This window comes from Lycium barbarum, chromosome 4 (genome assembly GCF_019175385.1).
Source record: "Lycium barbarum isolate Lr01 chromosome 4, ASM1917538v2, whole genome shotgun sequence".
In the NCBI taxonomy this organism is placed as follows: Eukaryota; Viridiplantae; Streptophyta; class Magnoliopsida; order Solanales; family Solanaceae; genus Lycium; species Lycium barbarum.
The window spans coordinates 30,820,480-30,844,849 of record NC_083340.1 but is presented as its reverse complement, the minus strand read 5'-3'; the positions used below and the strand labels follow the sequence as shown (position 1 = coordinate 30,844,849).

The window sequence follows — 24,370 nt, the reverse complement described above, 5'->3', positions numbered from 1 at the left end:
ATGTAAAAATATAGAATTATGAAAAAATTTAAGATAATATTAATAAATTACATTCTATTCAATAGTTTTATGTATAAAATAATTTAAAAGTAGTATACATATAATCGGGTCGGTTTGGGTTCAGTTTGACTTTTTTTAGTTAAAACCAAACCAACCCTATAATGGTCGGGTTTTTTTTTTCTAACACCAAATCAAATCAAACCAAACCACTAGTCGGGTTTTTTTCCCGATTTGGTTTGGTTTGTCGGTTTGGTGCGGTTTATCAGTTTGGTTTGTACAGCCCTAACTAAGGTAAGGAAAGTTGTCTCTGTTCTCTACCAAAAAAAGAATTGTAATGTAAATAAGTTCCTGCCCAAGCCTTAGAAGGAGCTCAGGGTTCGTCTATTGTCCGGTCTGGTGCGTGCACATTCATGGACTGGGGCCATTTTTACCCCCATTGGTTCGAGACCGGTCAATTGGTCTAGGGAGCATTCCACCCCTTTTTTTTCTTTTGGGGGCCCACATCGGATCTGGCCTGGGCTTGGCTCTAATACCATATCAAATTAAGCATTTGGCCTAACTCACACCGCAAAAGCTAGCTCAAAGGGAGGAGGATTGCCCAAGCCTTATAAGGAGCCCACGGTTCTCGTCCGTCACTAATGTGGTATATTCTCTTCAGTTGTCTTGTAATTATATTCTTGAAATTATTGAACTCTTTTTGGTTTCTTGAAAAAACTGCAGTTTTATTATGCCATCAGTTTCTGGTTGTTTACCTTGAATACCTTTAAGAATGCCACAATCCATAGTTCCTTATTGGACTGAGTAATATTATAAGGTATAAATGTACAAAGGATGTGACTTCAATTCTGTGACAAAATCGAAATCCAACTAAGTGGAATAACATAGATGATGACACTGCGCGCATCATTGAGCATGACTCCTTAGATTTTATTATTCTCCAAACATGGCAACGACAGTACATAACAGACAAATATGATTACAACTTGAAACTTAGAATTCTTTGTGTCTTAGAACTCCTTGTGTGTCTGTCTTGAAGTTTGGAGTTCTTAACTGCAACTCCAGAACTGCCCTGACGTTCAATCTTTCCACAACTAAACTTCAGGACAATGTCTAGGAGTTTGAGAACCAGGAGGAGTCTAACAACTCTTTCTTTGTGTCTTAAAACTCCTTGTGTGTGTCCTAAAGTTCAATCTTTCCACAATTAAACTTCAGGACAATGTCATGAAGTTCGAGAACGAGAAGGAGACGGAGAAATACTTTTGTTTAAATCTGAGTTGTGCACTAAATTTAGGTTATTTGTGCTTGGAAAAATACTCCTTCCATCCCAATTTATATGTGGGTTGACCTTTGGAGAGTCTAACAGCTCTTTCTTTGACTACAATTTTAAACATAGATTTTTCGAGTATTTTATAATAAAATTTATATATTTGAGAACTACATAAAAAGTATTATAAGTCTACATAATAAATAATTCACAATATATGAAAAGAGTTGGAGAAAATCGTAGTCAAAGAAAGAGGTGCTTTGACTTCCCAAATAAGTCAACCCTCATATACATTGGGACGGAGGAAATATATTTTAGTTTATGGGCAAATAGCGATTTTAGTTCTTTAGTTAATGTGTAATTGTGGTTTTGATCCTTGTATTATCTGACTAATTAGCATTTTAAATCTTCAATTAAATCAAACATGTGATTTTGATCCTTGAGATTAACCGATGTTAAATAAACCTTTTGCTCAATAAATCCTGTAATTTCTCCTTCAACTACTTCAATTCGGCTTGTGAGAAATGAGCTTAAGGTGTAAAGTTCATTAGCTTGATAAATAAAATTTTCATGAAAAAGTATACAAAGTATTTAAAATTATTAATATATTGTATATATATAATTATATATATATATATATATTTTTTGGTAACAAATGTAAATATTACCATTAACATCAAAAACATTACACCTAAAGAGCACCTAATCCTATTAACCACCTTCCAGGAAGGGTGTTAATAGCACTAAGCCTCCAACAAACCATCTAATTACAAGAAAAACTTTTGAATCAATGTCCCGCAACTTCTAGCCTTTCTTGAATACCTCACTGTATCTAGTCTAGTTACAAAATCTTGTTTTATTTGTGTGATCACTGCTTCTGTATTCACAGGTGTTCCCCTATAGAGTTTCAAGTTCCTAGCCTGCCATATATTATATAGCATTGCACCCCAAAGTGTTGCTATAACTTCCTTGTAGAATTTCCTCCATCTCTTCTTTCTGATCCTTACTATTACCTGTTTTACATCTCCAACTGGCATTTGCACTCCAGTCCATTGTTTCATAGCATCTAATACTTGTTTAGTCCACCTACACTCAGCAAATATATGCATTTGTGTCTCTCTGGCCTGTTCATCACATAGACAACAGTCTAAATTGTTTACTGGAATTTGCAACCTTTGCAGCCTCACTTTTGTTAATAATCTCTCTTTAACAGCAAGCCAAGCAATAAGTCTATGCTTTGGTTGTAAGATTCTGCTCCAAATCAGCTCAGCCCCTCTCTATCTTCTCTGATCTCCCAACATTTGTGTATAGCTTGCTGATATAGAGTAGTTCCCATTTGATTTAAGTCTATATATCCCTTGTTGTGAGTACCAGTTCTTCATGTCCACTTTTAGAGCATTTAGTTTTCTCCAGTACCAACTACTATCCTGTGGAGGTAGATGATCCCATATATTATCATTATTCCGCATATACACACCATGTACCCATATGACCCAGAGTAAGTCTTTTTTACTTGCCAATTACCATAGAAGCTTACCTACTGATGCAATACTCCACAACTGGCAACCTTTGATGTTAAGTCCTCCAACTTTCTTTGGCACGCACACACTATCCCAAGCCACAAGTGCTATCTTTCTTTTTTCCTCTGTAGTGCCCCACAAATACTCTCTGCACTTTTTGTCCACTTCTTTGATCACACTTTGGGGCAGAATAAATACTGATCCCCAAAAACTATGAATTGAGAACAACACTGATATAATAATTTGCAGTCTACCTGCATAGGATAATTGCTTTGAATATACCTGAGTGATTCTGTGTGTGATTTTCTCTGTAAGTTGGCGGCACTCCATTTTGCTCCACTTTTTTTATGAGAGTGGAAGACCAAGATATCTTATAGGAAGAGAGCCAAGAGTGAATCCTGTTTCCTACAACAATTGAGCTTTAGTATTGTCATCCACCCCAACCAAGAATATACTGGATTTTTCCATGTTTGCCACTAAACCTGTGACCTTGCTGAAATGCGTCAAAGCTTCCATTACTCTAGTTACTGAGTGCATGTTTCCCTTACAGAATATCATCAAGTCATCCGCAAAAATTAAGTGGGTTAATTGGACATGTTTACACATGGGGTGGTATTTGAAGTCTGGTAACCAGCTCATGCATTTCAAGGTTCTGGATAGGTATTCCATCACCAGGACAAAAATGAGAGGAGACATGGGATCACCCTGTCTTAATCCTCTTTTCCCTGTAAAAAAATCCATGACCCTCTCCATTTACTCATACTGTAAACATTGGTGATGAAATACAATTCATCACTAACTCAATAAATCTCCTTGGAAACCCATACCCATTCAAAGCCTCCTCCACAAATTCCCAGCTTACCATATCATAAGCCTTCCTCAAGTCTATTTTCATCAAGCATCTAGGTGTTGTCTGCCTATTATAATGCCTCAGCAAATCATGACATATCAGAACATTATGCAACATAAATCTACCTTGGACAAAGGCAGACTGATTATCAGCTACAAAGTGGTCTACAACTGATTTCAACCTCATACAAATCATCTTTGTGATACATTTATACAGCACATTGCAGCATGATATTGGTCTAAACTGGCTAGCAAACTCTGGGCCTGGTATCTTGGGAATCAGAGCAATATTTGTAGTGTTGAGTTGCTTTAATAACTTGTCATTTCTAAAAAAGTCAAGCACTGCTTCTATAACATCCTTTCCTATTATCTCCCAAGCAGCTTTGAAAAACCCACTACTATATCCATCTGGCCCTGGACTCTTGTTGATATCTATATGGAAGATAGCTTATTTAACCTCCTGGCCTGTGTACTCTTGTAATAATGTAATTTGTTGGTCTGCTGTAAGAGTAGGCCCATTATTAAAAAAATATTTATGTCCAGTTATTCTTGTTTCAGCTTTCTTCCCTAATAAATCCATATAGTACTCCACAAAGATTTGTGCAATGGCCTCAGGTTCATACTGCCAGTTACCTTGATCATCCTTCAGCTGAGTGATTGCCTGTTGAAGCCTTCTATGCCTGATAACAGCAAAGAAATACTTGGTGCAATCATCCCCAAGCTTTAACCATGTTGCTTTACTTTGTTGTTGTAGAAACATCTCTGCCATATAAGAAGTGTGCCTATATTTTGTGTATTGTGCTCTCTCCTCCTGCTGAAGTAACATATTTAGAGGGTCAGCTTGTAGTTTCTCCTGAGCTTTGTCCAGTGCTATTTTATCTTCTACAGCTTCAGTCACTATATTTCTAAAATCCTGTGTATTCAGCTCCTTCAGGCTCTTTTTCAACAATTTCAATTTCCTTACTACTTTCCACATTTTGCAACCTTCAATTTGGGTGTTCCAGACTGTTTGCACCTTATCTTTGAACTGGGGGTGTTGGGACCATACATTACAATACTGGAATGCTCTCTTGACTCTAGTAGCCTGTTTGCGTAAGGATATTCTAGCAGGGAAGTGGTCGCTTATACCTTCTGCTAGATAAACAGCTCTACAAGATGGCATAGTGTTTAGCCACTCAGCATTAATAAACATCCAGTCTATCTTTGAAAATATTCTCCTATCACTGCTCCTATCATTCCATGTATACTTCTGCCCTTGGTGGGGTACTTCCAGCAATCCACTTGTATTAATACAATTCTGAAAATCAGTAACTTTAGGCAATGTCACTGGATTCCCTCCCAATCTATCATCCATATGCAACACAGAATTAAAATCTCCTAATAACAACCAAGGTTTCAGACAAGCAATACTTTGCATCTCTATTTCATCCCATAACTCCCGTCTCTCCTCCCTAGTATTATATGCATACACTATTGACACCCTAAAGGACAACTGAAGTGGAATGTATACCACATCACATGTGATCATCTGGGCAGAACTCGATACCACATCCACTCTATAATAGTCTGCCTTCATCCTACCACTATCCTACCACTATCCTACCATTGTAATGTGTTCCTAGATTGGTGGTGTATTGCCAACCTCCAAACATTTTATTCATTACTTAATTTATATTTGTACTCTTCACCTTTGTTTCTACCAATCCCACTAATCCAACTTGTTCTTTTTTGCAGAGGGCCATTACATCCCGCTGCTTATTAGGGCCATTAAGCCCCCGGACATTCCAGCATAAGAGATTAACCATTCCCAAGTGGAGGAATGGTGTGGCCTTCCACACTCTGGCCAGCATTTTTCACTACACCCTTATTACCATCAACCTTAGTCAAAGCTTGAAAGGAGTTTCTACTCACTCCCGTATTCTGTTTCAACTGCAATGAAGGACTTGTCCCTCTCATAGGAGTTATCCACAATGAACAAGTTGCAGCCTTCTGTTGCACTTGTTGTGGCTTCTTTACCTGCACTACTTGTTTATCACCTGGTTGAGTTGCTACAGGAGCTGCTACAGGATTTGCTACAGGAGCTGCTACAGGAGCTGGTTGCATCTGTTGAACAGACTTAGGCACTGGATTCTTCTTCCTGCATTCCTCTATAGAATGACCATACTTATCACGGTAACTACACAACGTTGGCTTCCAGTCATATATAACTTTCTGCTCTACCACATTGCCCCTTTCATTTCTAAATAACACAAGATCTGGCAGTTTCGCATCCATATTCACCTCCACCAGGATTCTAGCAAAGTTTAGCCCCTGTTTCTTCTCTGTATTCCTGTCCGCCATGAGAGGTTTCCCAATCAAGCTACCAATGTTACTCAGTCCTGCTGAGCTCCAATATTTAAAATCCAATCCAGGGAGCTTAATCCAAATAGGGACTGAGTACAATTCTGCCCTAGTGAATTCCATCTCCAGATCCCATGCCTTAACAATGAATGGTTTGTTATCAAAATGGTATATCCCCCCTTGCAACACTTCGTTCTTCCCCTCTATTGTATCAAATCGAACTAATACTACCCCATTTTTCATCATTGCAACTTTATTTAACCCATGTTTTGCCCACATTCGTTGTATGTATCCATTAATCACAGTGAAAGGAGGGTGTGCACCCAGTACATAGCACACTATCGTTGTTTTCCAGTAAATGATTTCAGATTCAATATCCTCTAAATCTATGTCAGTTATTGTAGACTCACCATACTTTCCTGGTTTAATATAGTCCAGTTTGAATCCAGCGCTCGATATCTTGGATATATGAAAGTTGTCCCAAATCAAACTTCTCTTTTCCGGCTGCTCTCTCTCCTCTTCTACCTCGTCCGCCCACGATTTCAGTCCGCTACCGGAAGTTGTGTTGCCCGAATTTACTGGGGAATTTACCTCTGCCCATTGCAATTGAGCTATATTTTCCTTCTCTTTAGCTTGTTTAGCTAGTAATTGCGCCTCTTGAGCTGCTTCCTTAGCCTTTTGAGCAAAATTTTGAACTGCCATGGTCGTTGCTTGCTGTCGAACTACTGCACTGTGAGGTTCGATCCGACTTGAATCGCTTCCTGTATCTCTAGTTGCTTCGTTTTCCTACCTCGAGTTGCCTGCGGTGCTCCGGCTTGTGCCATTTTCGCCTTCTCTGATGGGATTCGAGCTCTCTTCCCCATGGCCAGCGCACGTTAGTAACCTGCGCCTAGAGAGAAGAAAACCATCGAGAGTTTTTTATGTCATAAGTTAATGCATTATAATAATAATAATTATTATTATTATTATATTTTAAAAAAATATAATTTATCGGGTTTTTTCGATTTTTCCTCAATTTGTTTTTAATAAAACCAAACCAAACTAAATAGTATCGATCTTTTAAAATTTAAATCGAAACCAAACCAAAATAAAAAACAAAACTCGCTTTATTTAATTTGTTTGGTTCGATTTTCTATTTGGATCAGTTTAACCAAATCATGAACACTCCTAAACACCATCGGTTTAAAGTGAGAGAAATTGTGTTATGTTTTCCTATAAAACTGTATAATTGGTAATAAATGGGGCAAACCTAGAACAATTTGGCTATAAAAAGGTTAATCTAAGTCATTTATATTTTATTGTACACGTGGCTGTAATCCCAAGGACCATTGAACATTACCGGAAGGTTGATCACTAAAGGTGATCTCGACCCATACCAACGTTATTTTTCCTTAAGTAATCTCCTTATTACGATGAATAATTGGTAAGTTTCTATAGTTTTCTCCTAATTTGTGATAAATAAGTTTTAACAGGGAGCATTATGTATCTTCCCGATAGTACGTAACTTGTACTTTTACCATCTTTTAAAATTGAAAAGACAAATCAAATACTACTTGACAAATAAAACCTCATTGACTCATTTTTGGTAAGCAATCACATATATAGTATTATGGTAGTTGTGTCATATAGTGTTCTAAAAGATTAAATGCATGAATTGACCACTCTTTTAAGGTAAGAATTACAATTGTTTCAACTGTATTAACATATTATGTCTAATAAGACAAATAATATATATTAAGGCAAGAGAAGAACAATTATATGGAAGGAAATTTCAAAGGAATACCTAAATTGATTAAGTTACCAAAGTTAGAGATACACAACAACATAGCAATGATTAAACTACTTGTTTGTATTATAAATACTACGAGACAAAGGCAATTTCTTCTCCCTTTCTTGCAATTGTAGTCTTTTATTTTGTTGAATTGATACATACAATACAATGTCAACATCATCAGGAGAGTGGATGAGAGTGATAAAAGAAGGGCAAGCTTCTCGGGTTGTCCTGTCTTATGAGTTCATTGATAAGTTAAAGAAATTGAATTGGAATGATGTTTTGAAATGTGACTCCAATCTGATTCCTCCACATGAAAATAAACTTGAGCAGTTGCAGAACACATTCCATGTTATTAGTGACAGTGGAGATGATTTGTGTGGATCCCAACAAAAGAATACCCCAAAACCAGCTCATCAAGAGAACTGACCTTAAATAGAACTTTTCCAGTTTTTGTTTATATGTCAGATCCAACATTGGAAGTTGTCATTTAGAATTGCATTAACGTTATATATTTGTTGATTCATTGTTTTTAAGTCTATGAGAAAGTTCTTAAGTTTACTTCAATTATTTTTAAACGTGTGTAGGGCGCTGACCATAACTATCTCATGATTTAATTGATGTTGCAGTAATCAAACTACAATTATTTTAAATCACACACAACTTAAGTAGCAATTCTTTTCATTACTAGTACGGACCAAGCTGGTGCAATGAATATGATACCGAAATTCACACAATCTAAATGTACTTACCAACTCACCAAAGCTCATTTAGCATTATTAATGTTTACTAGTGCCGATATTCATTCCAAATTTGTATATCTAACTGCGTACTTTTCCTTGATTACTCATGTCACATGCATAAAAAGCAAAGTAACAGATTATAATACTCCCATGTAATGGTATGTTTCTTCTTACATAATAAAGTCATAAAACTAAACCTACCACATGAAGTATTGGAAACAACAAATCACATGCAGTAACCGTACTTAGTTCTCTTCACATCGAATGATCAAACCATGACGTTCATGCATGAAAAAGCAAGATTTGGATTGACCTTTTTCCTCATTAATCAGAGGCCAATTCAGGAATTAAAATTTATGCGTTCTTATAACGATCTCAAGTTAATATATAATAACACCTGCGACGTTCATAGTCAAGTATGCATAACGATAAGTGATACATATACTGAATCTGAACAAAAATTATTGGTTTCCATAAGCTCATATACTCTCCTTCCCTATTTTCTTTTCCTCTCTATACTTTAGTCTTTTATAATATTATTGTTAAACAATCTTTCCACTTCCCTATATATTTTCTTATCGAGTCCTGAGCCTTGCAAAGTGCAAACCATATTTCAAATTCTAATTTTCATGTTTAATTTAGAAACAGAATATTTACCCTTCAGTATTTTGTACCAAGGACTAAAAGGCTGAAGCTGAATAATAGTTTCATCTTCATATATCTCTTCCTTCCTGAAAAATAATTACTTACTAAATATATATTGCTTGCGTGTGTAATCTTATATACATCTTTAAAGCACATTGGGCAACTTGCACTATGTTCATGTAAATTGGATTTGGTAAAATGAGTTATAATTAAGTAGAAGAGAAAAGAAAAAAAAATAGAATGATCACTTTATGTACAAAATATTAAAAAATTGTAAATTCTCTCACCTAACACATTTGACTAGTAAAACATGCGTGAGTTCCTGGAGTATGTTTGGTTTGTTGGAGACACAAAGATGATTCATGTGATCGAACATTTCCTTGTCCAATCTATATTATATTCTTACTGTATTTAATGTGTTTTTATATAATTTTTCCTTAGAATTTGTTAATTAACTAATTAAGATCATGTTTTCAGCTTGAGTAACAATTTTCTTGTCTTCTCCCTGGAGTTTGCTCTCCTTTTTTAGCCTTCCATGAATGTAGTTACCACTACGACGGATATCGGGTGAGATTGTTTAATTTCCCCGAATTCTTTTCCTCATCTATTGCATAAATAGTAAGTTCTAGATCTGTAAGTACTTACTAATATTCTATGCATGCTTAGTAAGTTCTAGACCGGTAGATACTTACTTATATTCGGCGTTACGTAGAACTAAGCAATTTAATTTTAGCGGTTAGTATTTAAAGTGATACTCCCTTTGATCCTTGAATTTGGTGTTTTTATCTTTTCATTTTAATTCAAAATAAGTTGTGTTTTACATAATTAAGAAGATATTAATTTTATTTTTGTAAATTTACTCTTATTTACACATTTCAAATAAGTATTTTTTAGTTAAATTTTCTGTGAGTACAATTAAATAGATACTTTTACTGTTTCTTCAAAGAAATTTAATATGCACATAATATTATATCATATTGTTTCACACTAGATATGCGCGTTTGCTTAGTGTATGTGTTTATCATATATGCCTCAAATCTATATGCTATTTGTTCTTAAGATGCAAATTTTATTATGGGTAATTTAGTCAAATCCTTCTTAATTTTTAGGAGTAAGTTGTTTCTTAAGGGGTATGTCAAAAGGCAAAAACATCAAACACTACGGACTGGAGGAAGTAATATATATGATCAATTAATCACGATTAAGCGATAAATGCGTGGAAAAAAAATATGTCTTACGTTCGTTGATTTAAGGAATAATAGCAGTTTTGGTCCTTGGTTATTGGTAAATTCTGATTTTAGTCCTTATGATATTTGACTAAGCACATTCAACCTTTAATCAATTCAATTTTTCACTTTTGATCCTTTTGCGGGTGAACATTCACAATTTTTTTCATAATTATTAACCGCTCCACCATTGAAATTATTCATTGTTATGTTAAGTCTCTATTGTTAATTCATATTTGACGGTAATATTGTTCTATTACTAGTCAAATATAACATATTTTCTACCTGAAGAGACCAAAAACACACATTTTAATTAATTGAAGATTAAATATGCTTTCACAAGGACCAAAAGCTGAATTTACCAATAACTTAGGAACCTAAATGATATCATCCCTTGATTTAGTATACACACGAAATTCGAGTATATTTTTATCGCTTTAGGCTTGGGGTTTAACCGCCTGTTTGTCGCTATGTAACATGTTGATTACTAGTATTTTCAAATGCACAAAGAGGGACTAATTATATACTACTAGTATTCGTATTCGCGCGATGCGCGGACAAAATTAAAGAATATTAATCATATTAAAATGTGATATATGAGATACTTTTCACTTTTCGAGAGTCAATTTGATTAAATTTTGAAGCTAAATTGGAATAAATTAACTCAATATTTGAAAATTAATATTTTATTTGAAAACTACATGAAAAATAAGTTATAACTTTTATCATATCAATTTGGTAAGAAAATATATCTCAAGATGATGATCAAAATTCACGCAATTTGAATGTTGGGAAGCGAAAACTATACATAAATTGAGATAGAGGAAATATAAACTTTTGTATCCAAATCAAACATTCACCAGACTTACAAACTATCAACACTATGAATAATTCAAATCATTCGCGACAAATAATTTTCTTGTTCCAAACATATGTTGTGAATTTAGCGTTCAACCTCCATTAACTCTTATTTTGAATTAGTGATGTCCTTGAGAAAACTTCTCATCAACATTCTTAATCTCCTACTCTACCAAAACCTGGTGTTGAAAGGATAAAAAAGAAAAAGATCAAGAAAGTCAATCAACTTTATATCATAATTATGCAAAACAACATCAAATCAAGAAACTACACATGTAATACAAATTATAAACACTGAAAATTTTAAGCAATGAAAAGCAGAGAGGATGTTTGGAGAGTTGGTTGATGGCATAAATAGAATGACTCCAGAAATTTATCACCCCCATTTTGCTCAATAATTTGCACAAAAATAAATATACCATAATTATGTATCATTATAGATTGATATTCTATTATTTCATACCTTATTTATGTGCCCGCTTCATCATTTTTGTAACTTCCACTCAAATCCTTCTTAATGAAGTTCTCCTTAAATCTCTCTTAATTTTATGTAACTGATTACTTAATTATCTCCACAAATTTCGAGAAGATTTTCTGGACTCATATAAGGCATCGATTGTTTTTTCTAATTAGTGATTTTTTTTAATTATTTATTTAAATAATATATAGCATATTAATAAGAGGGAATGCAAAATAAAAATATATATAAATAGAGAAAAGCCGAAAAAGGAGATAGTTTTTTAACCATTTTTCCACAGAAATATATGGCTAACTACTTCAAATTTAGAATTTGAATTAAACATTTTAGAATTTATAATCAGTTATCAGTTTAAATATTTGTATTAGAATATTTTCTTTACATAGAAAGAGAAATATAGAAAAGGAAATCGATATTTATTTATAAAATTTAGTTCATCAGAGCCATAAAACTTGTCAATTTGATTCTGTTACTACCCTCGCTTGAAAGAAAATCTTCTTCTTAAAAGGAAGTACAAAAAAAACTTTGATGTGTTCCATTTTTTTGCTTTTAGGAAGGATAGTCATTTGATTAGTTTAAAAAAGGTAATTGTCTTTCAATTTAATTCAAATCCTATTTTTTATTTATTTATTTTAAGTTTAAATTGTTTTACATCTATATATAGTATGAACTTGGTTTAAAATTCAAAGTAGCATTATATTTTTTTTCCTGCTAATTATGCTAATATTGATTCGTTCTATTATTAATAAGAAAGGTGATAAAATCTAATTGTTGATATCTCAATTTCGTTTAGACTTATCATTTTCTATATTCCTAATAGATTACTTACACGGTAACATTTTAAAGTGAAAATATTAAACAATTGAATTTCAATCATGATTTTTTGATATATTTTAATTTTGATATTGCATTCAATTTAATAGTACGGGTACTCTTCATATGGGCTTGAATTTATCTTAATTGCAGAAAGTAATAAAGGACAATATTATATCTTACCATTTAAAGGAGCATTGTTGACTATAAATTAGAATCCAAGAATATCAATTAATAATTTTCTCCAATCAATACACCAAATTAGGTAAGTTCATTTAATAATGTCAATTAATTTCTTTTTAGAATTGATACAAAGTGGCTTGTTCATATTACGCCACTTGGCTTAATATTAAGCCAGACTGCCCTCCTTTTATTATAATATAGATATTATTATTATTATTATTATTATTATTATTATTATAATATTAACAACTCTACTACTATGTGTTGATAATATCGTATGAGTATATTACGTGAGTTCATTATTATTTTCATTATTATTATTAACAACTACTACTACTATGTGTTGATAATATCGTATGAGTATATTACGTAAGTTCATTGTTATTATTAGTATTACTAATTATTATTATTATTATTATTATTAAATTAGGTAATATTTTGAACTACAATTAATAACTTCTTTAATAATTAATGCAAATAGAATTTGTTGCCAAGTGGCTTGTTCATATTACGCCACTTGATTTAATATTAAGCTAGACTACTCTCCTTTTATACATATATAGATATAGATATTAATAGTAGTAGATTATTAAATTAGGTAATATTTTGAACTACAATTAATAACCTCTTTTATAATTAATGCAAATAGAATTTGTTGTCAAGTGACTTATTCATATTACGCCACTTGACTTAAAATTAAGCTAGACTACTCTCCTTTTATATATGTAGAGATAATAATATTAACAACTCTACTACTATGTGTTGATAGTATCGTATGAGTATATTAGGCGAGTTCATTATTATTTTCATTATTATTGTTAACAACAACTGCTACTATGTGTTGATAATATCGTATGAGTATATTACGTGAGTTCATTATTATTATTAGTATTATTAATTATTATTATTATTATTAGTAGTAGTAGTAGTAGTAGTAGATTATTAAATTAGGTAATATTTTGAACTACAATTAATAGTTTCTTTAATAATTAATGCAAATAGAATTTGTTGCCAAGTGACTTGTTCATATTACGCCACTTGATTTAATATTAAGCTAGACTACTCTCCTTCTCTCTCTCTCTCTCTCTCTCTCTCTCTATATATATATATATATATATATATATATATATATATATATATATATTAGTAGTAGTAGATTATTAAATTAGGTAATATTTTGAACTACAATTAATAACTTCTTTTATAATTAATGCAAATAGAATTTGTTGCCAAGTGACTTGTTCATATTACGCGACTTGGTTTAAGATTAAGCTAGACTACTCTCCTTATTACTATATTATATAAGAGCAAATGTGAGGACTTTTGTAGTCCTCACAATAATTTCCCACTTTTTTAAAAACTTTTTAATTAATTACTTTTATGTCCTAATCTTATTTATTTAAGTCAATTTTTTTGTTTTTTGTTTTTAAGGTCTACTTTTCAAAAGCTATCGAACCTGGGGACTTTTGTAGTCCTCACAATAATTTTCAATTTTTTAAAAAACTTTTTAATTAATTACTTTTAGGTCCTAATCTTATTTATTTAAGTCAATTTTTTTGTTTTTTGTTTTTAAAGTCTACTTTTCAAAAGCTATCGAACCTCCTACCTCATTTTTCATGTTCTTTGATTTTCTGATTGATGCTCGATATTCGCATTTGAGCCCAATTAATCCAGATAATTCACATTTATCGCGCCTATTCGGGGGGAGCGCTTCCTCCAAAGATTTTTTTTCCATATCCATGTTCGAACCCCTAATCCCTAATTAAGAGAGGAGCAGCTCCATCCGCTGCACAAGTTAAATTATGTATTTGTCTTAAAAGTTCATTAACTATGTATAGATTATTTATTTAGAACTAAATAACTTCAGAAAATTAGGATACATAAGTTATAAATGTCAAATTCTGGCTCCACATTTGATTTGAAGTAAATAATTTCATCAAAATGGAAGTTAAAATATTAAAGGAGTGAAATGAAAATTTTGCTTTCATATAACTACCCTTGTGGGACTACAATGGGTATATGGTTGTTGTTGTTGTTGTACACTTGTACTAACACAAATTATATTTCTTTAGTTAAAATATCTACTTTTATATCTTGAGTTTGATAGCCCGGGCCTCACATAACTAGTATATATATAGATATAGATATAGACTAGTTGGTATGGAAGACTAATGTATGTACAAAGAGAGACTAATATATACCACCAATACTACCATCGGTAAAGGGACAATGAAAAGAATTTATCTGAAAGGAATTTGACTTTTTTTTCCTTTTGAGGAAACTAATAAGTTCATTTGGCAATACCTTAATTAATGAATGAAAATCCACAATCCACGTCCCAATGGTCCCAATGAGTGCAACTTTTTGACCTTCATCTATTAGTTCATGAACATTCTCTTATGCAAACATGCATATCATATCCGAATGAAGCTAAAATCATTTAAATAATTTCCCTTTTCCAAGAAAATCATTGATTTTTCATTCATGAACCTCCTTATGAAGGTTAGATACCCAAAAGCAGCAATTGATCATGAATTTCTTTATAGGAGTACCCATCATTATTAAATGTAGTACTAACTGTAAATATAGGTTATGTTAAGATAGGAGAACTAGCTAGCTGATTTATTTCCTTAAATGAAGTATCTATTTTCACTCTAGCTGTTGTTGTTTGGCGCAGCTCAAAAGGAAAGTAAATCAGAGAACTTCAATAAGAGGACCCTAAAACTTCGAAATTGGGTGGATGGTTTCTTCACAAAGAAGTGAACGCTCCATTAGGTGCAGTGAATCAGTGACGGAGCCAGGATTTCACTAATTCAAAATATAAAGAAGTAAATATACAAACTAATTAAAAAGATTTAACATTTACTATATATACATGAAAAATAAATTTTAATTTTGTATATATGTACAATATAAATTTTCGAGGAAGGGGATTCGGATGAATCACCTTGCGATACCTTAGCTTCGCCCATCGTCAGTTGTTGTGCTGAATCATGATGCCCTTCACGCAGGGCCGACCCAAGGCCAAAGCCACCCCCAAATCTTTGGGGCCTCATTTTTTATTGAGTATTATGCTAATTTGTTTAAAAAATTATTGTGACTTATGGTGCTTTTATATAGCTTATAAATATATAAATTATTTTTCAGAAAACTTAAAGATTGTATATCTGAATTCACGATAAAATAAAGAAGTTGGACTCTTCAAATCCAAATTGTGTCACATAAACTGAGACAGAGGGAGTGCACAATATTTATGAAAGAAAAAAAGAGAAGAATTTTGTTTAGTCGCGTGATTGATTAGCTATATTGTCAGTTGAATTTTTTTCGAATAAATTGATTTGAAAAAATTGTTAACAACTTTGCATTGTGTTTGACTATTAAAACAGTAATTAATGACTTCGCACCTAAAAAAATAGAAAAATAGACTTTAAATAAAAATATATATGTCGATCTTTCTTTTTTTTTAAAAAAAAAAAACTAGGGCCTCTCTATGATGTTTGGTTTTAGGCCTCCAATCTTGTTGAGACGACCCTGCTTTCACACGCAGCGGGCAATACACATATATTGAACCTCAATGGAATGCAAATTCAGGATTTAATTTACAGCTCATAACTACCTCTAAGACTTATTTATTAGTAATAACTACCTTTTTCTAAAATTATTTTTGGTAGCTTAATTATTTATCAAATTACCATCTATACCTTGTTTTTGTAACTGCAGTGTATTTCCCTAAAAATAAGGTACCTCTCTCCCACTTACCCACAATCTCTCTTTTTTTTACTAATATTTTTCTCTCACATCTTCAATTCACAATCGTATTTTACTCCCATTATTCTTTACCATAATTAGCATGATTTCTTCTTCTTCTTCTTCTTCCTTATCAGTTACACAATCTCTATAGGTAACTAATTTTCGTTATGTTATTTGTTGTATTTCTCTTCAATTGTTCATAAATTTCATCGTCTTTACCTTCACTTTTCATTCAATTTTTTTATTTATTTATATTTTCAGTCATTGTTAGAGTATCTTCAACAAACTCTAACTCTCCATTTTAATGGCGGATGCTATACTCTAAGCAAAAATAAACCAGTGGCAACAAGAAAAGCAGTGGGGGGTCTCCAGCCAATGGTCGAAGCTCAACCATAACAATTCGTTTGCTAAATCTCCATGGATAGGCCGAAATAAGAGGAAAATCCTTCTTATGTTTGTTAATCATGTGGTGTTGTTTATCTTATGAGTGATGAAGAATAGTATTGATTATAGCAATATGATATTGTAACATCATCTAGGAGCAAGAGAATAGGTTGTTGTTGTAGAAACACCACTGATGAGAGTTGTGGAGCTTCATGCCCACCAAGTGTTTGATAAAATGTTTCAGTATATTTCAGTGTATTTCTGTGTATCAACAAACAGTATATCTAATTTTTCAGTATATTTCAGTGTATTATTTCGCTGTATTTAAATGTATTTATCTTGTTTTTGCTGTAAAGCCTATTTTTACTCCACTTTGTTTTCACGATTTTTGTATTTCGCTGTAGTTCAATGTATTTCTGCATTTTGTATTTCTAATTTATGAAATAGTTTCTGATATATTTCATTGTATTCCATTGTATATACGCATACTACAACTTTATATTTTTTAAACAATCAACCATATTTCATTGTATTCCAGCATATATTTTTTCATATTTGGAAGTTTTCAGATCTTTAGTGGTTTTTGAATTCAAAAAGTTTTGATTGTGATAAAAGTTGAGAGAGATTCGTGAGCTGTTATGGAATGCGTGAAATATGGTTGATTTAATTTAACTTACCATTTAAAAAGAAAAAGAAGAATCTGTTAAAAAAATATAGCCTATTTTTACTCAACCCGATTTTGTATTTCCGTATATTTAACTATATTTCAAAAAATCTGTTCCATAAATAGCTCCTGATTTCACTGGAGCGTGTTTACTGTTCATTGTATTTCTCTATATTTCAAAAAAAAATAAAAATACACGCGCTTTTAAAGAAAAGTAGTTACGCTTGGTAATTTTACATTTTATAGTTATATCTAGTTAGAAGCCAATAAAAGATAGTCATTTATGTAAATTTCACATTTAAAATTATTGATTCGAGTTCGAAATTTAAGTAAAACTTACTTGGTCCAAATGATTTTAGCTAATTAATGTCCTTCTATGATGAAAAATAATAATTAATGTCCTTTCTATCACTCGCAAGTGAGCGTCAGCCATTCCTGGGAGGCGTGATAGCACAAGATCATAGTCCCTTCATTTGAACTTGGATGGGACGTCTATTGGAGAAAGTGTGAGGAGTGACAGACCACTTCTAATTATTAACATTTGGATATCACATGACTAATTAAGCAATAAGGACATTTTTGGAAAGCCACCTGGTAATTGGAATTGGTGTAATTACCAGGGTAGTATGCAAGATCTGTTTGTTTGTCATAATGTAATTATAATGTAATTACAAGCGTGATGTTTGATTGCACAAGTGTAATTACACAGTTAGTTTAATTTAAAAATAAAGTTTAATTATAAAAAATTTAAAATTAATATTTAAAAAATATTTACCTTTATAAATGATATTAAATTAGTTATTTAATAACACATTGTTTCTTGAAAATATATTAATTAATAATCATATATTTGTAACTAATATTGTAAAAAATAATTGATATATATTTTTAAAATTAATAATATTTAATTTTAATTAATTATAAAACTTAAAAGAAGACTTTTTTTGTGAGAATGTTATGGATTGGATGTTTGATAAAAAAATAATAGTTATAAATATAATGCTATAACATTATTCAAATGTTTGACACAAAAAATCTATCAAATGTAAATGAAAAATAAACAACATGCAATGTGAGAGTAAATAACTTAAAATTGAAAATATAACCTAAATTCAAAATCCAAATGAAAAAGTTTAACATAATACTCTTATGTCAAATTCCAACATTACGTAAGTAAGTTCCAACGTAACTTAAGTGAATAATTCAAAAGAAAGAGAAAATATAAGTCTATAACCTCATTCACAACGAAATTCTACTTTAATAACGCCACTCGTTATATGCCAAGTTTTTTAATGACTCATTCTTTTCAATATTAAGAGGTGTAGTTTCAAAAATTAGAATAATAACACGGTTATGCTAAATGAATAAAATAAAATTAAAATAAAAAATACAAGCAATCACATGGAACCACAAGAAATAATGGTTGGGAATGACAAGAATGGAAATGAAAGGTAAATAATATAAAAAGAAAAATACATTTTAAAAATAAAAATAATTAAAAAGTAAAAATAAAAAGAAAAATAATAGAATAAAAAATAAATTAAAAATCAAAAGAAATTAAAATAATAGAAATAAAAAATAAAAAAAAATAATAAAAAAAAAAATAAATAAAAAGAAACAAACTAACACCCAATTCCAATTACCTGGGTGCCTTTCCAAACAGGCCCTAAACGTATCCAATCTTTCCTAGGGACTAAGTGACAAGGTTTATATATTGTTGGTGGATTATGAGAAGTAAAAGAAAACATGATGAAGAGAATGTTCCAATATCTTTGACTTGTTTTGTAGATTGAGACGTTATTAGTAGCTTTTCTTCAGTATTATAATCCAAATAAATAACAATGCGCCTGTAGCTCAGTGGATAGAGCGTCTGTTTCCTAAGCAGAAAGTCGTAGGTTCGACCCCTACCTGGCGCGCGATTAGAGCTTGTATTTTTTTTTCCCTGACCAAAACAAAAAATATCATGTCAAATTAAATCGGAAGCCTCCATTGCAGAATGATGGAATAATGTTCTCAAATAAATTTTGCACATATAAAAGGTACTATAAATTTTACTCAAGTTACAATTCTTTTTATCATGGACAACGTCTGTTTCCTAAGCATAAAGTCGTAGGTTCGACCCCTACCTGGCGCACGATTAGAGCTTGTATTAACAAAAAATATCATGTCAAGTTAAATCGGAAGCCTCCATCTGCAGAATGATGGAATATTGTTCTCAAATAAATTTTGCACATATAAAAGGTACTATAAATTTTACTCAAGTTACAATTCTTTTTATCATGGACAAAGAGAAAGAACCTTTTTTTTTTTTGGTAAATAAAAGATTTCATTACCAAAATTGATAGACAGTACATAACAATGATCTAACTGAGTACTGGACATTGCCCCAATACTTCAGCCATACTACCATACTTTTAGACTATACTAAACGATTACAAAATAATGCACCATACATTCTACTAACTTTCCTCCTCTGCCAGGCAACTAAACAGGATAGAAGTCGAGTCTGGTTAGCCATTGAGCAACTGTTGGTTTCCTGTTCCCCCTGAAGTGTATTTCTTGAATAACCATCCTTACCAAATTATCCACCGACTGTTTTTTGTTTTGAAAGCATCTCAAGTTGCGTTCCTTCCAAATATGGTCCACAGCAGCAGCAATAGTCATCCTATACACTTCATCTCTAGCAGTCTTTCCTTTGGCATGTTGAGTAGCTAATGCAAGTTCTGCTTCCCAGTTCAAACTGCTCCTCTGTATGCCTTGCCAACACAAAAGTTTCTGCCATAGTTGACTAGAGTATCCACATACAAAAAATAGATGAGAGTGGGATTCATCCATATGTTCACATAGGGGACAAGCTGTAGCATTTGTGATTCCCCACTTGTGTAGTCTATCTCTTGTGTATAAATTCCCGTGTGCTGCCAATCTAAAACTGAATACCCATCTGGGAAGTCCCATATTATTACATACTAGTTTTCTCCACCCAACTTTTGGAAAGACACCTCTGATTCTTTGATAGAATTGCTTTGTAGGGAACCTAGTCATTTGTTGGAGTTCTTGCACTGTATAGCTTGCTGCATTCACATGTTTGCTAGCCTTCAATATTTTTTGCATGATCCATGATGCCTGCTTTGGTATGTCCTCAAGTATGTTCCTTCTGTTCCCATAGTAGCAGTGGAGCCATTTGATCCACAGTTTGTCATTTTTATGGCAAATATTGCACAGTAGCTTGCTAATAGTTACCTTATTCCAAGAGCTGATGTCTATTACGTTCAACCCACCAGCAGTTTCAGGCTGGCATACCCTACTCCATGCTAGAAGTGCCTTCTTTGATAATTCTGCTCCCCCAGTCCAAAGGAAACTCCTACATGTTGCCTCAATGGTTTTAATCACTTTCTTGGGCAAGATGAATACTTGGGCCCAAAACACTTGGATTGAGAATAGGACTGCTTTGATTAATTGAATTTTGCTGGCATAAGATAAAAAAATTGTGGTCCAAGACTTAATCCTGTTAAGGATCTTGTCTATTAGGGGCTGACACTGACTATAGGACACTCTCTTCGTACTCAATGGAACACCTAGATACCTTATACCCTTTGTGAAGCCAAGTAGCTCTAGGATTTCACTTTCTTCATCACTGGACATGCCTCCAAAATATACTGAGCTGCATTGGCAATTAGGCCTGAAGCTAAGGAAAAGCTTTGAAATTGTTCAAACAGTATCTGGACAGACCCAACATCCCCCCTACAAAACAATAACAGGTCATCTGCAAATCCAAGGTGAATCAAGCTTAATCTGTCACACTTTGGATGGAAATTGAAGTTGGGATTTTTACCAAGCTGTTTTAGTGGTCTACTCAAATACTCCATTACTATGACAAACAATAAGGGGGACATAGAGTCCCCTTGTCTTAGCCCTTTCCTTGCTTCAAAGGGTGTTGTTGGTGTCCCATTTACAATGATTGAATAGGAAACTATCCTAAGGCATGCCATTATCCAGTTCACAAACATTTTGGGGAAATTCAGTCCACCTAGTACTTGTTCTACAAACACCCATTCTACTGAATCATATGCCTTTTGCATATCGATTTTGAGCATACATCTTGGGGATAGATTTTTCCTACCATAGCCTTTAACTAGTTCATAACTCAGCAGTATGTTATCAGTTATGACCCTCCATAGTACAAAGGTTGCTTGACTTTGGTCTATCAAGTAGTGCATAACATGTTGCATTCTCCTTGTAATTACTTTAGTTATAATCTTGTATAACATAGTACAACAAGAAATGGGTCTAAATTCTTTAATAGAGTTAGGAGATCGTACCTTAGGAATCAGGGTGATAGTAGTGCAGTTAATAGCTTTATACATCCAGTTCGTTTGAAAGAATTGTTGCACTGCCTTTGTAACGTCATCACCAATGATGGGCCATGCCTTTTTGAAGAAGCAGGCATTAAAACCATCACACCCTGGTGCTTTTGAATCATCTATACCCTTCAGTGCCTGCTGCACTTCCTCCTTTGTGACAAGTGTGATGAGGGATAATTGTTGTTCTCTATTGAGCACTGGTCCATCAGCTATGACACTTGGGTTTATAGCAGGTACAACATCAGCACTACTCCCCAGCAGTCTCTTGTAGAAACCAGTTATATCTTCTTCCAGCCCACTTTCAGAGTTAATGACTACACCCCTCTCACTGGATAATCTTCTAATTGTATTCTGAGCAATTCTATTTTTGAGGCAGGCATGAAAGTAGGCTGAGTTAGTGTCCCCAAGTGTCATCCATTTAACTCTGGATATTTGCTTGAGTATACTATCCTCCACCAATATCCATTTTTCTAAAGCCAATTTGAGTTCCTTTTCTGTTGCATACAGGTCTGGATCATCATAACATTCCTTTAGCTTTTCCTGCACCTCACTTAGCTGTTGTCTAGACATCTGAATTCTTTGCTCCACATGTGAAAATTCATGGTTGTTCAGCTTCTTCATCTCTTTCTTCATTAACTTAAGTTTGTTCCATGTACTAATCATGTCCTTCCCTTACACTGGTGTCTCCCACACTACTTGTACTGCTTCTAGAAACCTTTGATGTGTGGTTAGATGGTTTAGGAACCTAAATGGGGTATTCATTCTCCTCTGGTCACTGGAAAATGTAATAGAAAGCATAGAGTGATCAGAGATGTATGGGTTTGTGGCTTCAGCTTCTAGGTGTGGCCAACTACTTATCCAAGCAGGATTGACTAGTGCTCTATCAATCCTGCTATGAATGTAAGAGTTAGTCCATGTATAAAATCTCCTCATGGTCTTCAGTACTGCTAGGTTTGTGCACTCCAGCAGATGCTCAAAATCTACTATTTCTGCATCATGCAACGGACTACCTCCTCTTCTATCATCAGCTTGCAAAATGGCATTAAAATCACCCATCACCACCCAGGGTAGTTGTATCCCAGGTGCTAGACTTTGAATACCTTGCCACATGCTCTTCCTATCAGTAATGGTATGAAGCCCATAAATTGCAGTAAATTCAAATTTGATATCACTATTACTCTCTTGAACATGACAATATAGCATCTGGCTGGTGGCATGAGTTACATGAATGTCTACAGTCCCACTATCCTAAACTAACCAAATTATTCCCCTTCTATCTGATGTGTAGTTGCTCTGCCAGCTCCAGTTTGGAAATACTTTCTTGATAATATGTGGTGCTTTACTTTCAGATACCCTATGTTCTATGATGGCTAATACTACTATCTTTTCTTTCTTTATTATTCTACTCAACTCCTTATGCTTATGAAGCTTATTGAATCCCCTTACGTTCCAAGTTGCAACCTTCATTTGGACTTTGTGTTTGGATCAGGAGGTCTGGCCCCCCTCCCCCCCCGGCTTGTACTGCTTTGGCTCCTCTGTACTAAGTTGAAAGCAGCTTCAAACACCTGCTAGAAATTGTTTTCCTTCAGAGGGGTATAGCCATTATTAGTATCCACAATATATTCACTCTCTTCATCTACTTGTACTGGATTTTTATTTTTTGATTTCCCTTTCACTTGTGTCCAATCCTCATTCTCCCTTGCCTTTGTTTCATCCACCCCAGGCCCTTCATCTTTGTTCACCTTTGTGGCCTTAGTAATGTCCAGTGGTTCACCTTTTTTACCTTGCCATACCTGCTTGTTCCTCTTCGGTGGATTCTTTGGATGTTTAGGTGGTTGTTTCTTCTGTGGATTCACTTTGCAGATATGTCCCACCTGGCAGCATACAAGGCAGTATTCTGGCCAACATTCATAGTCAATAAATTGCTCAAAGGTCTGCCCATTAGAGTCAAGTATCTTCACTGATGTTGGTAAGGGAACTGTAATATCCATTTCCATTAGCACCCGAGCATAAGATATTCTTTCCATCTTAGAGGTGCAATCATCAGCACACAGAGGATTACCAAGATCACTAGCCAATCTACTAAGGGAATCTGTTCTCTGATAACGTCCAAATCCACCCTATTAATTAGAATGGGCACGGTAGTATGCAAATATATTTTACCCAACTATGAGTCGGGGTCGATCCCACAGGGAATACAATGAAGAAATATACTCGATAAGTGTAACACCCGACTATTAGTCTATATTTCAAGAGGAAAGGAAATATAATAAAAGTTTGATTGTTGTTTGTTCATTAAAAACTGAGAATGGTTATGGGATGTAAATAATAGGTAAATGGGACTAAGGTTGTGGTTCCAATGGAGAGTAATGCGTTTGGGTATCAATTCAACTTATTTATATGCCTAGGTGCATTAAGACAAGGGTCACGTGATTCTTGCCAAACGTTTTCCAACCAAATCAGCAAATTTCATCCTAAGCTTTTCCAAGCCCTAGGATGTTTTTATAAGAAAGCACCCATG

General features: G+C 33.4%; 3 protein-coding genes and 1 non-coding gene across 4 annotated transcripts; 1 reads left to right on the top strand and 3 right to left on the bottom strand.

Annotated features, from left to right (window-relative positions):
- Positions 1–3,541: 3,541 nt before the first annotated feature.
- On the bottom strand, positions 3,542–5,209 carry LOC132637368 (uncharacterized). The gene is made up of 2 exons (XM_060354465.1): positions 4,267–5,209; positions 3,542–4,065 (listed from the first exon to the last, which is right to left on the bottom strand). Exons 1-2 carry the CDS (start codon positions 5,207–5,209, stop codon positions 3,542–3,544), a joined length of 1,467 nt encoding a protein of 488 aa, XP_060210448.1.
- A 221-nt stretch (positions 5,210–5,430) lies between these two features.
- On the bottom strand, positions 5,431–6,675 carry LOC132637367 (uncharacterized). The gene has a single exon (XM_060354464.1). The coding sequence runs from the start codon at positions 6,673–6,675 to the stop codon at positions 5,431–5,433; it is 1,245 nt and encodes a 414-aa protein (XP_060210447.1).
- Positions 6,676–19,331: 12,656 nt separating this feature from the next.
- On the top strand, positions 19,332–19,404 carry TRNAR-CCU (transfer RNA arginine (anticodon CCU)). The gene has a single exon. It is a non-coding gene; the product is annotated as a tRNA-Arg (tRNA).
- A 568-nt stretch (positions 19,405–19,972) lies between these two features.
- Positions 19,973–22,482, bottom strand: LOC132637365 (uncharacterized). Its single transcript, XM_060354463.1, has 3 exons — positions 21,245–22,482; positions 21,072–21,149; positions 19,973–20,954 (listed from the first exon to the last, which is right to left on the bottom strand). Exons 1-3 carry the CDS (start codon positions 22,480–22,482, stop codon positions 19,973–19,975), a joined length of 2,298 nt encoding a protein of 765 aa, XP_060210446.1.
- Positions 22,483–24,370: the final 1,888 nt, after the last annotated feature.

Bases quoted from the DNA above. Each gene is read 5' to 3' on its own strand.
- LOC132637368 (XM_060354465.1), bottom strand. From the start codon at position 5,209: ATGAAGGCAGACTATTATAGAGTGGATGTGGTATCGAGTTCTGCCCAG. The intron at 4,066-4,266 runs GTAACTGGCAGT...TCTTCCATATAG, and splicing joins TCAGCTGAAGGATGATCAAG to ATATCAACAAGAGTCCAGGG.
- LOC132637367 (XM_060354464.1), bottom strand. From the start codon at position 6,675: ATGGCAGTTCAAAATTTTGCTCAAAAGGCTAAGGAAGCAGCTCAAGAG.
- LOC132637365 (XM_060354463.1), bottom strand. From the start codon at position 22,482: ATGAAGAAAGAGATGAAGAAGCTGAACAACCATGAATTTTCACATGTG. The intron at 21,150-21,244 runs GTTATTGTTTTG...TTGCCAATGCAG, and splicing joins CTTGGATTTGCAGATGACCT to CTCAGTATATTTTGGAGGCA. The intron at 20,955-21,071 runs GTATCTAGGTGT...ATCTTATGCCAG, and splicing joins GGCTTCACAAAGGGTATAAG to CAAAATTCAATTAATCAAAG.